The 13,548-nt window shown below is 44.4% G+C and overlaps 1 protein-coding gene across 1 annotated transcript; it reads left to right on the top strand.

Annotated features, from left to right (window-relative positions):
* Nucleotides 1-370: 370 nt before the first annotated feature.
* Nucleotides 371-766, top strand: LOC147968035 (uncharacterized). Its single transcript, XM_087522847.1, has one exon. The coding sequence runs from the start codon at nucleotides 371-373 to the stop codon at nucleotides 764-766; it is 396 nt and encodes a 131-aa protein (XP_087378973.1).
* Nucleotides 767-13,548: the final 12,782 nt, after the last annotated feature.

The following is a 13,548-nucleotide window of genomic DNA, read 5'->3' as shown; positions in this document are numbered from 1 at the left end:
CTCATCCGTTCGGCTGATTGAGCAAGGTGCAGGTTTCTTGATTGATGTGTTGTTCGATTGATTTCTGCAGTGCAAGGGAGGGCACCTGGCCTGCGCGGACTGCCGTGTCGAGCGCCCCGGGAACCAGCGGCAGTGCCAGAAGTCCGAGCGCGGCGATGGCTTCGACGTGCGGAACATGGCGGTGGACTCCGTCCTTTCGTCGGTGAGGGTGGAGTGCCCGCACAAAGGCTGTGGGCTCTACGTCACTTATCACAAGCTCGCCTATCACCAAAGCGTGTGTCTGCTCGCGCCCTGCAAATGCCCCGTGCCCTTCTGCGGCTACGAAGGCCCGTCGCCGGCGCTCTACCACCACATCAGCATCGCGCATCCCATGCCCATGCACAGGATCCAGTACGGCAAGGTGCTCCAGCTGCAAGTGCCACTGTCGGAGCCACGGCTCTTGCTGTTCGCGGAGGAGGACCGCCGTGCGTTTTTCTTGGTCGGCGGCGTGCTTGACATCGGTGCGCCTACCGTCGTGTCGGTCGTCTGCATCAGAGCGGGGGCGTCCCCACTGCCGCACTACGTGGCCAAGCTGTGGGCGAACAGCCCGCCGGGGGAGCCCAAAGGCACGACCGACGCCGTCAAGGTGGAAATGGAGGTGACAAGCAGCAAGGATCCCGGCGACGTCGACGTGCAGGAGCTAACCTTCTTGACAGTTCCGCCCAAGCTGCTGGCCGGGGCTAAGCTTGTGTCCCTCCACATTCAGATTGACAAGCTCACGTCCTAAATTTTTCTACAGTGCCTTCTATTTATCTTAGTAATATGCTAATATAGGGATTACCTTGGTCTACTTTAGCTTAAGAAATGGTGGGTTTTGGTGGAGATAAAAAAATATGTTTATCAATGCATTAATTGCAATGCATGCATGCATAAAGTACATGCATTTGTCAATTTTCTCTTAATACTTGCATGCAATGATTTAATGCACCTTGGAATCTGAACATGTGTTGGGGAGCAACCAAATTGAGCCTTATAAAATGGAAAAACTAAAATTTTGAGATAAGCCCTATAAAACCGGAAAGGATAGAGTAGAAAAAGAAGTACTCCATCCGGGAATAGTGCCGCACTTCGAAACTTGAACCGTCAATAAATTTTGAGCTTGCGTCTCGTCACATTCCAAATTACTCCACGCTATATTGAATTGCAAACCTGTTCACATCGATCACAACCTAAACGGTTTCCCACTTAGGAGCGTATTAGTACTCGGTTATAAATACTAGTATGCCAAGATGACTGCGCATTCCTCCTCAACTCCTCATCCACAAAAACAAACAAGCCATTCAGCATCCTTCCCTTGCGTCTGCCATGGCCAGCGTGAGTTCTGGGTCGAGAGATTGCCACCAGGGAGAGGCGAGCATGGAAGCGGAAGCACGAGAGATGTCTCGCCTCACTGTGAGAGCAGCCAACATGTCCTGTCGCGCGGAAGTAGCAACACAGAGGTCCCACCGCGCCGCTGAAGCAGCACGGAGGTCCTGCCGCGCCGTTGATGCAGCAGACTGGTCCGGCCATGCCGCGGAAGTAGCAGAGATGTCTCGCCGCGCCACGAATGCGGCAGAGATGTCCCACCGCGCCGCGGCGGCCTGGGAAAATTTCTCGCGTGCAGGCGACGACTGTTACAGGCGTATGCATGCGATCGTCCATGGCCAGATGGATCAGATCTCCCGTTTTGCGAGGTTGCAGGATGACATGAAAGCCTCGTTTGAACAGGCTATCAGCGCACTAAGGGAGGGCAATGAGAGGCTCCAGGCCGAGCGTGACCTGCTGAGGGAGAAGATCGTCCGAAGTGCAGACCAGTAGGAGGATACCAGTGCCTTGTTGAAGAGGACCGGCGTCATCGTCAAGATACTTATGGACGAGAATGACATGCTCCGCAACGAGCGCCAAAGGCTGGTGGAGGAATCCGTGGATGTTCTCAAGCAGTGTCTTGAGGACACGAAAGAGCTCATCACCGCTCGCCGCGGAGACTAGTTCCCGCGGCCTGCAGCAACGCATCAAGAAAGTAGAGATCAGCGAGCTAGATCCTTGTCTTCCTTCTTCTTTTGCCCTTGTGTATTTCGGGTGTAGCCACATGTGGATTTTTTAATTATCTTTCTAATTATGTAAGACAATTAATCGTCCTTATCTTTCTGTGGAAGATCAATGTTGCGAGGCTGGGATGAAGAAAACTCTTGCTGTGGCGACCCTGGCGTTGCTGTTCTTCTAGTTGCTGCTGGGCTTCCTTCAGTTTCCTGGTTTCTTTTGATGTAATAATCGGTTTAGGATGTGGATTGTGTCGTCGGTTGTAATGTTGGGTTCTAGCACGGATGTTTGGCCTTTGTTGGCCTCTTGGGATGTTGCAATTTCAATCTGGTAGCTTTTAGTCCTTCGTGTTAGGCTGGAGTTGTGCTGAACTTCTTGTGAATTGTGGTGGTTTTCAGTAATGAAAATCGGAAGGGACAAGCCCTTCTTTGATCAAAAAAAATTTAATCGTCCATATATATTCATCATTCTTGCTATAAGTCACAGTAGATGCTATATAGGTCCGTCAGATCTTACATCAAGATCCGTGCTTTCAGATTTTCTTTTTTCTCTATTAAATCTCAGTCGAGTGAGACATAGCCACGCCATTAAATAGAGGTTCGGGCACCATTAATGGAGACCTTGGGAGAGAGGTGGATGGCAGATGGAGGTCAAAGGGCTCTCCTCCCGATAAGCACGCGCAGGGGTCTGATCGCACGCCTCTCGTACTACTCAAATAGCTACCCTGCACAATGCCTCCTAGCTAATAAAAAATGGGGACGCGTGGCGGCACGTAAATGGTACTAGTAAGTAGAACGCCCACGGTTTCAACAATACTTGTGTTTCCGATTGTGACGTGACAGCACTTGTTCCAAAATGACTTTGTTGATTGTTAATGTGTGCGCCTTCGCAAATCGGACTACAAATTTACCACATCATGTTGGTGCCATGTCATGGCACCAAGCCAAGTTTCATTATTTTCATGCGTGTTTTGGATTTACAGGAATTAAAAAGCTAAGTTTCTCAATGTTTCCAACCCAGCCACGACGCCCAGAATTTTGAATGTCATTCCCATTTCTTGCATGTAACCTAGAAATTTACCCGAGGACACACATGTGATTTTTCAACCAACTTTGGTGCACTGGAACATGTGCTTGTATTTCAAATTTGAATTATGCACACAAAGGTGACACGTTCCCTCCCAGAACCACGAGCCTTCTTGAGAGAAGCTCCGATTTGCAAGAAGCTTATACCAAAATTAGTTCCTATTCGGCCAATTTTTTTTACCACGGCATGGTACTACCATCACATGACACCATGCCAAGTTTCATGTTTTTAAAACCAAGTTTCTCAATGTTCTCGACCGAGCCACGATACCCAGATGTTTGAATTTGATTCTCATTTTTTGCATGGGACCTAGAAATTCACCCGAGGACACAAATGTGATTTTTCAACCAACTTTGGTGCATGGGAGCATGTGCGTGTAGTTCAAATTTGAATTATGCACATTAAATGACCAAAAACTCAATTAATGTGTAAATAAGGCCAAACGAAGCCGGAATAATTCCAAAATTTAACAGGGCACTCATGTAGTTCTATGTTTCCTTTGTAAATAAACTCAAGGGGGACAACGTATATCGTTTCGCACTCAAAGGTGGCACGTAACCTCTCAGAACCACGAGCCTTCTTGAGAGAAGCTTGGGTTTGCAAGAAGCTTATACCAAAATCTGTTCCTATTCGGCCAATTTTTTTACCACAACATGGTAGTACCATGACATGACATCCACGCCAAGTTTCATGATTTTCAGACGTGTTTTGGATTGACAAGAATTTTAAAACCAAGTTTCTCAATGTTCTCGGCCGAGCCACAATGCCCAGATGTTTGAATTTGATTCTCATTTCTTGCATGGGATCTAGAAATTCACTCGAGGACACAAATGTGATTTTTCAACCAACTTTGGTGCACGAGAGCATGTGCTTGTAGTTCAAATTTGACTTATGCACATTAAATGACCAGAAACTCAATTAATGTATAAAAAACGACAAACGAACCCGGAATAATTCCAAAATTTAACAAGGCACTAATGTAGTTCTATGTTGCCTTTGTTAAACTCAAAGGGGGGGGGCAGCGTATATCGTTTTACACTCAAAGGTGGCACGTTCCCTGTTAGAACCACAAGCTTCCAAATCGGCCCAATTTTATACCACAACATGTTAGTGCCATGACATGACACCATGCCAAGTTTCATGATTTCTAGGCGAGTTTTGGATTTACATGAATTTAAAATCAAAGTTTCTTGATGTTCTCGGCCGAGTCATGATGCCCAGATGTTTGAATTTCATTCTCATTTCTTCCATGGGACCTAGAAATTCAACCAAGGACACACATGTGATTTTTCAACCCACTTTGGTGCACCGGAGCATGTGCATGCAATTCATATTTAGATTATATACATTAAAAGTCCAGAAACTCAATTAATGTACAAAAAGGCCAAATGAACCCAAAATAATTCCAAAATTTAACAGGGCACTCATATAGTTCTATGTTGCCTCTGTAAATAAAATCAGGGGGGAGGCAGCGTATATCGTTTCGCACACAAAGGTGACACATTCCCTCTCGGAACTGTGAGGCTTGTTGAGAGAATCTCCGGTTTTGCAAGAGGCTTATATGAAAACTTGTCCCAATTCAGCCAAAAATTATACGTATGAAAACAGGGTTTAGATTATCCCAAACATCTCGCTACCTAGACCAAAAATGTACTATGATTTGAATTCAACATAAAATGGATACAAATATTTGAATTGGAGAGCGTATGGTACATGTAGTTCATAGTGAAATATGATTACTGCTATATGTATGTTTTTTGTTATCAAGATAATATTTATATTATTGTATAACTTGACAAAAATCGTATTCAAATAAGGAAAATTGATTCAAATTTAGACCATATGGTAGACGACAATATATATGTTCACATGGTGGAGTAAAATGTTCATATATGATGGAAGATCAAAATGTACGACTACATCAATTATAAACCGCAAGGTCACCTAACGATATATTCGAATTCAACATAACGTGGATTCAAAAATTGAAATTCGAGATCATGGCATCTGTAATCATATAAAAAGGGACATTACTCTTTCTTTGGTGGGAATTGATTTGTTTTTTGTTCTTGTTGAGGGAAGTGCGAATCGATTTGGTACTGTGCAGGGTAATCTTGTTCTCCCAATTTTTTTTACATTTTTCTTGTAGTTTTTTTAATGGCATCTATAGCAATATAGTAAAAGGGGACATGACTCTCTTGTGTCTTGTATGAATTGTTTTTTTACACGTTAACTTTGTTCTGTCGAACAAGGAATCCACACCTTGTTATCCCGAAATTTTCAAGCTCGAGTATCTTTTGTCTCACCTGCTTTGAAACTCCAGCTTCTTCAACCCGCACCGCGCCTTGTTATCCCGAAATTTGGACGCGCGCGAGAACTCCCTCCTCATCCGAAATCGCTCCCGCAGCCCAGACATGCGAAATCCCCCTTCTACCCCTCAGCAGAAAATGAAGCTCCACGTTGCGCTGTCAAAACCGGTGGGGGTACGCTGGTAACTTACCCTACATTTCAGACAAGCGCGTCCCTAAGATTGGCCCCCCTCCCCCCTCGGCCCCTCCATTCGTACACCGAGGCCGCCAAAACCCACGAAACCCCACGCTCCTCCTCGACCTCCCGACCGCCGCCCAGCCGGAGACTCTTCCCCGACTATGTCGTCCACCGCAACAGCTTGTCGTCCCTCATCCACCGCACCGGACGAGGATCCGTTGTCGATCTCATCGTCCCGCCGGATCAGCCGCCCCGTTCTCCACCTCCAAGGAGCTGCCCCGATGTTCGCCTCGTCTATCGCGCCACCTCAATCCCCACAGCGCCGTCTTGACCTGCCCCACCAGAACCGCAGCTCCCTCACCAATTCCTCCGATGAAGCCGAGGCCAACTCGGCGCAACCAAGGAGGTTCTACACACACCGCTGCATTTTATCTTTTATTCGATCTCATAGGGCTGCCAGTGCTCAATATGGAGCAGACATGGCGTGTCTCCATCGACGGCGCCGTCACTGGCCACATCATCCATGGCGTCTCTCCCCCATGTCGTTGCTTCCTCGGCGGCGACTTCCACAATGGCACTAGCTGCAGCTGCTACGGCTCTGTTCTTGCTGTCGGTCGCGCTGCTGCACTGCTCCTGCTTTCATTCGTGCCGCTGCACTGCTCTTGCTCTCGCTTGCGCTGCTGCTGCTGCACAACCTCTGGCAGCTACAAGAGTTTCTGCTTTAGCACTCGCTCGCGGTGCTACTTCATGACTATCTCTCTGCTAGTGTGTTCCCTACTAGTGCTGATTTAGATCACTGCTTCTCTGCTACTAGTGCTCGAACGCCCTAAACATCTATTGCAATGCTCTGTTACTAGTTCAATCAGTTTCGATAGTAAAATTCAGTTTCGACTGTGAAGTTCATTTTCTTCAGTTAAGTTCAGAGTGAACAGTACTTACAGCATCTGTCGGAGCGGCCGTGGCATGGCTGATGCGTTTTACATCTAGCACTTTTTGGTGATGTATTTTACATCATATATTGTTGCTGAAATTAGGGTCCCACTTCAGCCTCGTCGTCGTACACCTTAGCGGAGCTGCTCCAACGACGGAACCTTCCATCACACCGGAACAGTACCCTCGGCGCCGTTTCCAGAGGCCTTGGATCTTCTTCCCCGCCTCCGACAGTCACACCAGCATCATCACCATCCTCCACGTCCAACCCAATGATGCTGAGGTCCACAAGGCTATGCCAAAGAGGTTGTACACTCGTCGCATCAATTTGTTTCTCCATTCCTCTGTTCTTCCAATTCATGTGAGCCAAACACACAGGTTGACTGAAATCCTATGTTTCCAAATGCTCTGTTTTGCACGTGCATTCCTATCCTATTCCTGTGTTTTTCCTGTCCCTGCGTTTATAGAATCCTCCAATTCTAAGGAGCCCTTACAGATTTACTTCATTTTCAGATAGGCATCAAAGAAAACTCTGTGTGTTATGTCCTGCTCCTGCCGTGCCATCATCCACCCCACCTGAGGTGCACCATCGACAGAAGCGTTCACTGCGGCAGAGATCCCCCTGCAGACTTCCTTTCGCCGCCTCAGATCATCTTCCCCGTTGCCAGCAGCCACGACAACCGCATTACCATCACCGACTGAGCAGATGAACCTGAGGACTACACAGTTCCGGAAGAGAGGTCGCAGTCTTTCGTGTTTGCTTACGTTATACATCGATTATTATTACCTGCTACTTTATCATTCAATCTTGAGTTTTGAATTGCCCATGGGTCTCATATCGAGCCAGCAACGAATAGTATCTGTCTACTATCTGGTTCATCTGGGGTCTTCTATGTGGTTCATGTTGGGTGGGCAACAAACAATAGATGATCCATTGTCTATCTTTTTAAACTGAAGCTATAATCTACCTGGTATCATTAGTTTTGGATCCATCCACTCGTTTGCTACCATCATTCTTGATTTTTGCATGTACCCCTTAGTCCTTACAAAATCTAACTATTTTTATTATTATGCATGTCAGATATTGTACGCAATCGTACTGAACATGTAGAGAAAAAGAGAAGACCGTTGCGTGCGAATATAATGTCATGCAGACGCCGCTCCATGGTGGGCGAAGTTCCCCCCTCCTGCATTTCCAGATTGTATTCCAGAGGAAGATAACTGTTCAGATGGAGATTCAGAAGGAGCCGATCACGCCTGTTTACCACCTGAGGTGTTTGCTCTAACCTGGCATGCTGATGTTGGTCATATCATACATATGATGCCTTGCATTGCTTACATTATACATCTTATATGTCATCAGCTTAGTTTAGATTTGCTTTGTGTGAATGCCACCTATTTGGTTTCTATATCATACTCCCACCATTCCTAAATATTTGTCTTTTTAGATATTTCAACAAGTGACTACATACGGAACAAAATGAGTGAATCTACACTCTAAAATATGTCTTTATACATCCGTATGTGGTAGTCCATTTGAAATCTCTAAAAAGACAATTATTTAGGAACGGAGGGAGTATATGGGAGTTATGCAATGCCATCTTCTTTAGCCAGGCATCATATACGTGAATCATGCAATGTCATCCTGTTTAGCTAGTCATCGTATATGTGAATTGTATCGTGCCATATTTTTTCCATAATGTATTCCATTTGTCAACAATGTTTATACATTCATCTACTCTTCCTGTGCATCAGCCATTTGAGTCGGTCATTGGAAAATCTGGAGTGAAAACAAGGTCTTCTGAGCAGTCAGTGCTACCTATCGATGCAGATTTCTTGCTGGTTACAGATAGCTCCTCAGAGGAGGATTCAGAGAGAGATGACCAGTCGTATTCCCCTCCCCCCGAGGTGCATGCTCTAACTTGGCTGGGTTATATTGCTCATATCTTGCATATCTTGCATTGCCATGCCATCTGCTTAGATTAGACATGCTTTGTGTGAATGCCTCCTGTTTGCTTTCTATATCAGATATGTGAATTATGCAATGCCATGTTTTTCAGCCAGTTATCATATATGTGAATTAAGCACTGCCATGTAGCTAGGAATCATATATGTGAATTGTCTCATGCCATCTTTTTTTCGTTACGTATTCCATTTGTCGACAATCTGTGTATATGGAACTACTCTTCATGTGTATCAGCCATTTGAGCCGGTTATGGAAAAATCAGGAGTGAAAACAAGGTCTTCGGAGCAAGCAATGGTACATGTTGAAGCATATATATCGATGGTTACGGGTAGCTCCTCAATGGAGGATTCAGAGACAGATGACCAGTCCTATATCCCACCTGAGATGTATGCTCTAGGTTGCAATGTTTATATTTCTCATATCATGCATATGGTGTCTTGCGTTACTTAGTTTAGACTTCATATGCACAATATTGAATTGCATCTGCTTAGTTAGAGATCATACATGCGAGTGCCAACTGCTTAGTATATGAATCAATTATGTCAATTATATCATGCCATCCTTTATACTTAGACAACATGTGTGTGAATTATTTCATCCCAACCTATTTTAGAAAGACATCATATAGTTTTTTCATGTCATCCTGTTTAGGTACTCGTCATATGTTGAATTATGCCATTATATCCTGTTAAGTTATCCATCATATATCTGAAACTGTGTCATGCTATCCTGTTTAGTTAGGCATCATAATGTGAAATTGTGTTATGATGTCCTGTTTGGTTAGACAACATACATGTGAATTACCACATCTGTCTATCATACAATGTCTGTACGTTCAATTTCTTTTCTTGTTTATCAGCCATTTGAGTTGGAGGGGGTGATGGCAGTATCTAAGGGAGCAAAAACCTGTTCTTCACAAAAGACAGTGCTACCCATTGATGCAGATAGAACCATGGTTGTACTGGCCCACAAACTATCCCCACCACACATAATCGAGACTCTTCCAGATTGCACACTTACACCGTTGGGCAGAGAACCAGCTACAACCCATCTAACCGCAACCCCAGCGGATAGTAACCCACTTATAGTTGACAAAGCACCATGTCCACCACAGAGTACCCCCACACGAGCAGTTTGTAAAGCTAATGCAGTGCCCAAAGCACGAAGACCACCACAGCTAACCCAAACTCCACGTTTAAAGCAGAAGAGCAACTGTTCTCAGGTCAGATTCCGTAGCTATCGTCCATACTCCTTTGTTGTTGCATCACTGTATTTACTCATACCAACTACTTTCAAATTTGAAGGATCCAATTGAAACTCCAATGGCACAACAGGTATGTTTTAAACCTATTTCTTTAACTAGATTGTTGTTCTAACTTCTTGCTCTATGTTGATTTCAGTTTAAGTTGCATAAACAGTTATGTTCTCATGTGATGCACATTACAAGTGCTGCCAATGTTGTGTAGTTTCTCACACTTATATTCTGTCTATGCTGCTGTGTCTTAAAAATATATGAGTTGAACTGTGTCTCTATCTTGATTAGGGAACATAAACTAGAATGATATGGCCAATACAGTGACCATAGTACATAGATATATGTTTGTTTCATGTTGTTATCCTGTCCACCTTACTACTGAACTAGTTTACCAAAATGAGTTTCGTATACTACAAGCTAAACCTGTGATGTGTCTGCTTGTTTCTCTTGTAGTATGCAAACAGAATATTGGAGAAGAGCACCCCACTATGCAATGGTAGAGAAAGTAATGCAGATAAGGTTCAAGATAGTGAGACAACCCTGTTAGTCTCCAAGAAAGGTGATAAAAACGATCTTGTAGATAGTGAGAAAACCCCACAGTCCTGCGTTGATGTAGTGTTCGAGTTACTGGCCAGTACCGCTGGCACAAGCTCTTCCAACTCGCTGCCTGAATCACTTCGGCTTCTTTAGTCTCAGCTACAAGCTGAAAGGCATCAGTAAGCTGTGATGCGGCAAGAAGCCGAAGGACTAAGGAAGTCCCTGCAGAATTCAGATGCGTACTTTCTTGTGCAACAGCAAGCGCTCGAGGATTTATGTGCCAAACAAGAGAAAGTTAATAAGCTTTCTAAGCATCTTGCCAGCATTATGGGTACCCAGGATATTGTTTCTTGAGCTCTTCTGAAGTGGTTTCAGTTCTGGACTTGTTTTGCTACGGCGTTTATATGTTGGTGTGTTCCCTATATTTGCACTAGTGGCGAACTTTGATTCCCAGTGGATGTAATATGTGTAATAGCCATGATAGCCTAGCATAAGTTGCTCGCTTATTTATTTCCTTGTTTTGTTTATTTGTTTGCTTGTAGTCAGTGCAGTTCTTTTTCCGCGGTTTGCTAGTGGCTGCAATAACCTATTTTTTAAAACAAGGCCACAATAACCATGGGCTAATATTTACTGTAGTGACACTGGGCCTCCTACGGGCCGTAGAAATAGTGGGCCTTCTACGGGCTATAGAAATAGTAGGCCTTCTACGGGCTGTAGAAACAATGGGCCTTCTACGGGCCGTATCATCAATGGGCCTTATACGGGCCGTATGATCGATTGGCCAAACATGGGCCAATAACAGGCCTCATTATGGCCGTAAACGGGCTAGAGGTGGAATCATCCATTCATGGGCCGACCATAACGGTCCATCGTTAATAGGCCGTATTTGATGATGCTATGAAAATGGCCCAACGAATTAGCGCACCACAAACGAGCCGACTGTAACCACGGGCTGAATTTGGCCCACAAGCAGAAAATGAAAGTAACGGGCCGTAAGTAAACGAATGCTGGAAATGAGCCCAAGAATAAATGGGCTCTGAGAAGGCCGAAAGATAACATGGGCTGGAAACGGCCCAACGGAATAACGGGCCGTCAATGGGTATAAAGTGATACACTGTTCATCACAGGCCAGTTTCACCACGGGCCGTTAATGGGTGTAAAGTGATACGCTGTTCATTACGGGCCAGTTTCACCACGGGCTGTTAGTAGGCCAAGAGTTACATAGGGCCTCATATGGGCCGAAAGACAACATGGGCCATACATGGGCCAGAAGTGAAAACGGGCTAGAATCATATTGGATGGCCCAGATAACGCTACTGGGCCTAATTCGGATAGGGCGTAACGGGCCTTGGGTTAGCAGGCTGTAAATGGGCTATATTCGAACAGGTTGTTAACAGGCTTTTCATGGGCCGGCCCGCCAGCTTTTGACCAAGTCAAATGGGCCGGCTTTTACACAGGAATGGGCCTCTGTTGGGCCGTGCCATGTGTCGACATATCATAGGCGCCTATCTGACCCACTGACGAGCTGACACATGTTTCATCCGGCCATTAAGAATTTTACACGTGGAAATTTCCCATTGGTCGGGGCTGTTAACGGGTTATCGGATCCAAAACCCGACCCGATAGCTTAACGGCGTTCCGTTACGGTGGATGCCACGTGTCGGTCACCCTTGACAAAAGCACTTCTGTGACGCGCGATTTATCGTCATGGAAGTGGACACTTCCATGATGATAATTTTGGTAATGTCATGGAACACTTCTACGATAGCACAGGTATGACTATCTTGATTCTGTCATAAATTTGTCATGGATGTAAATGCATGACAAAAAAGCGACCTACTGTGACAAAGACATATCATCACGGAAGTGTATTTATTTTGTAGTGACTACTACCCTGAAGCAATTGAAGTCAGACCCTTCCCTCATGCAATCAAACTGGAAGTGTTGCTCCTGCATCAGAGGAAACAAAAGTTCAGCAGTACTAGGGGAAAACAGAGGCATGTATCCCATAGGTATGTTGATTAGAGGAAACTTGGAGCATCCATTAAGCAAAATTTCACGTATGAAACCCATCATGATCTATCTTGATCATAAGATCCTCAGAACTTATGACAAACGGAGGATACACCATTTGAACTGCACCACTGAATGATCAATTCTAGGCATGGTGAATTTGTTCCAGAATAGGAGAACTCCATCATATTATTTAGTTGTGAAACTTGACCAATAGTATGTCACATTGGTAGCTAGTTACAGTAAGCCTACATTCTGGCCTTGACCACTGAGTAAGTCTCTTGTTTTTTTTCAAGCATGTCAAACACATCATTGCATGCAAAACAATCAAGGGAATGGCGCACCTTGATTAGTAATAATATATATAGCTAGTAAGAGAACTCTCTTCTTCGTCTTTAAAATCACAAGGATGTCCTGAAACAGCAGTATAGTTTCATCATTTTCAAGAGCCTCCATCTCCGAGCACAAGTATAATTATCAATTGCAGCATCCACTACTACCTCGAAAATAGTTGCTGAAGATGGAAAGTTAAGGAGCTCAGGCCTTAGCTGGTCAGCTACATTGGAAAACTAACATAGAATTGTCTAAAAGGATGACTGAAACTATAGAACGACAAGATTGCTGACCACGAGGCTCTGTTGTACCTTGGTTGATGTTTTCAGCATTTGAGACTCTTTAGTTGGACAATAAAAAACAGATAATTGCTTGCATCAATTTAAATTTCTACTTGCTGCAGCGAGTTTCACAAAGGAAAGAAGATGGCAAAATAATACAAAGTTTCCATCCTATAACCATAAGTAAACTCTGTTGTAAATCAAAAATAGCTACTACAGGAGCCGGTCCGCACTTTCATCCAAGTGCAGAACATATAGATAGGAATTGCTATTCAAAATCTTGCAACTTATATGCCCTGTTTTTCATCCTACAACCATCAGTAAACTCTAGTTGTAAATCAAAAATAGCTCCATCATAATTTGCACACACAAAAAGATACCTGTGGTGAAGTAGGCATAGAAGGGTACATATACATTTTATGTGCCCCTTGTATGATTTTGGGGAATAGTTTTTGGCATCTATTAGATATATACGGTGGCCAAAAACTATTCCACAAGAGGATACAACAATAAGAACCCAGGGGGTGAATCATTATATTTTAGCATGGAAACCATGATGTTTCAGCATTCTGTCACTGCATTGAACAGGCAGAACCTTCTTG

The sequence above is a fragment of the Triticum urartu genome, chromosome 5A, assembly GCF_056163025.1.
Source record: "Triticum urartu cultivar PI428250 chromosome 5A, HENAU_Tu73, whole genome shotgun sequence".
NCBI classification, from domain to species: domain Eukaryota; kingdom Viridiplantae; phylum Streptophyta; class Magnoliopsida; order Poales; family Poaceae; genus Triticum; species Triticum urartu.
Note: the sequence above shows the minus strand (reverse complement) of the source record. Positions and strands in the feature narration are given on the sequence as shown.

Excerpts from the sequence above, each read along its gene's own strand:
- LOC147968035 (XM_087522847.1), top strand. The coding sequence starts at position 371 with ATGCCCATGCACAGGATCCAGTACGGCAAGGTGCTCCAGCTGCAAGTG.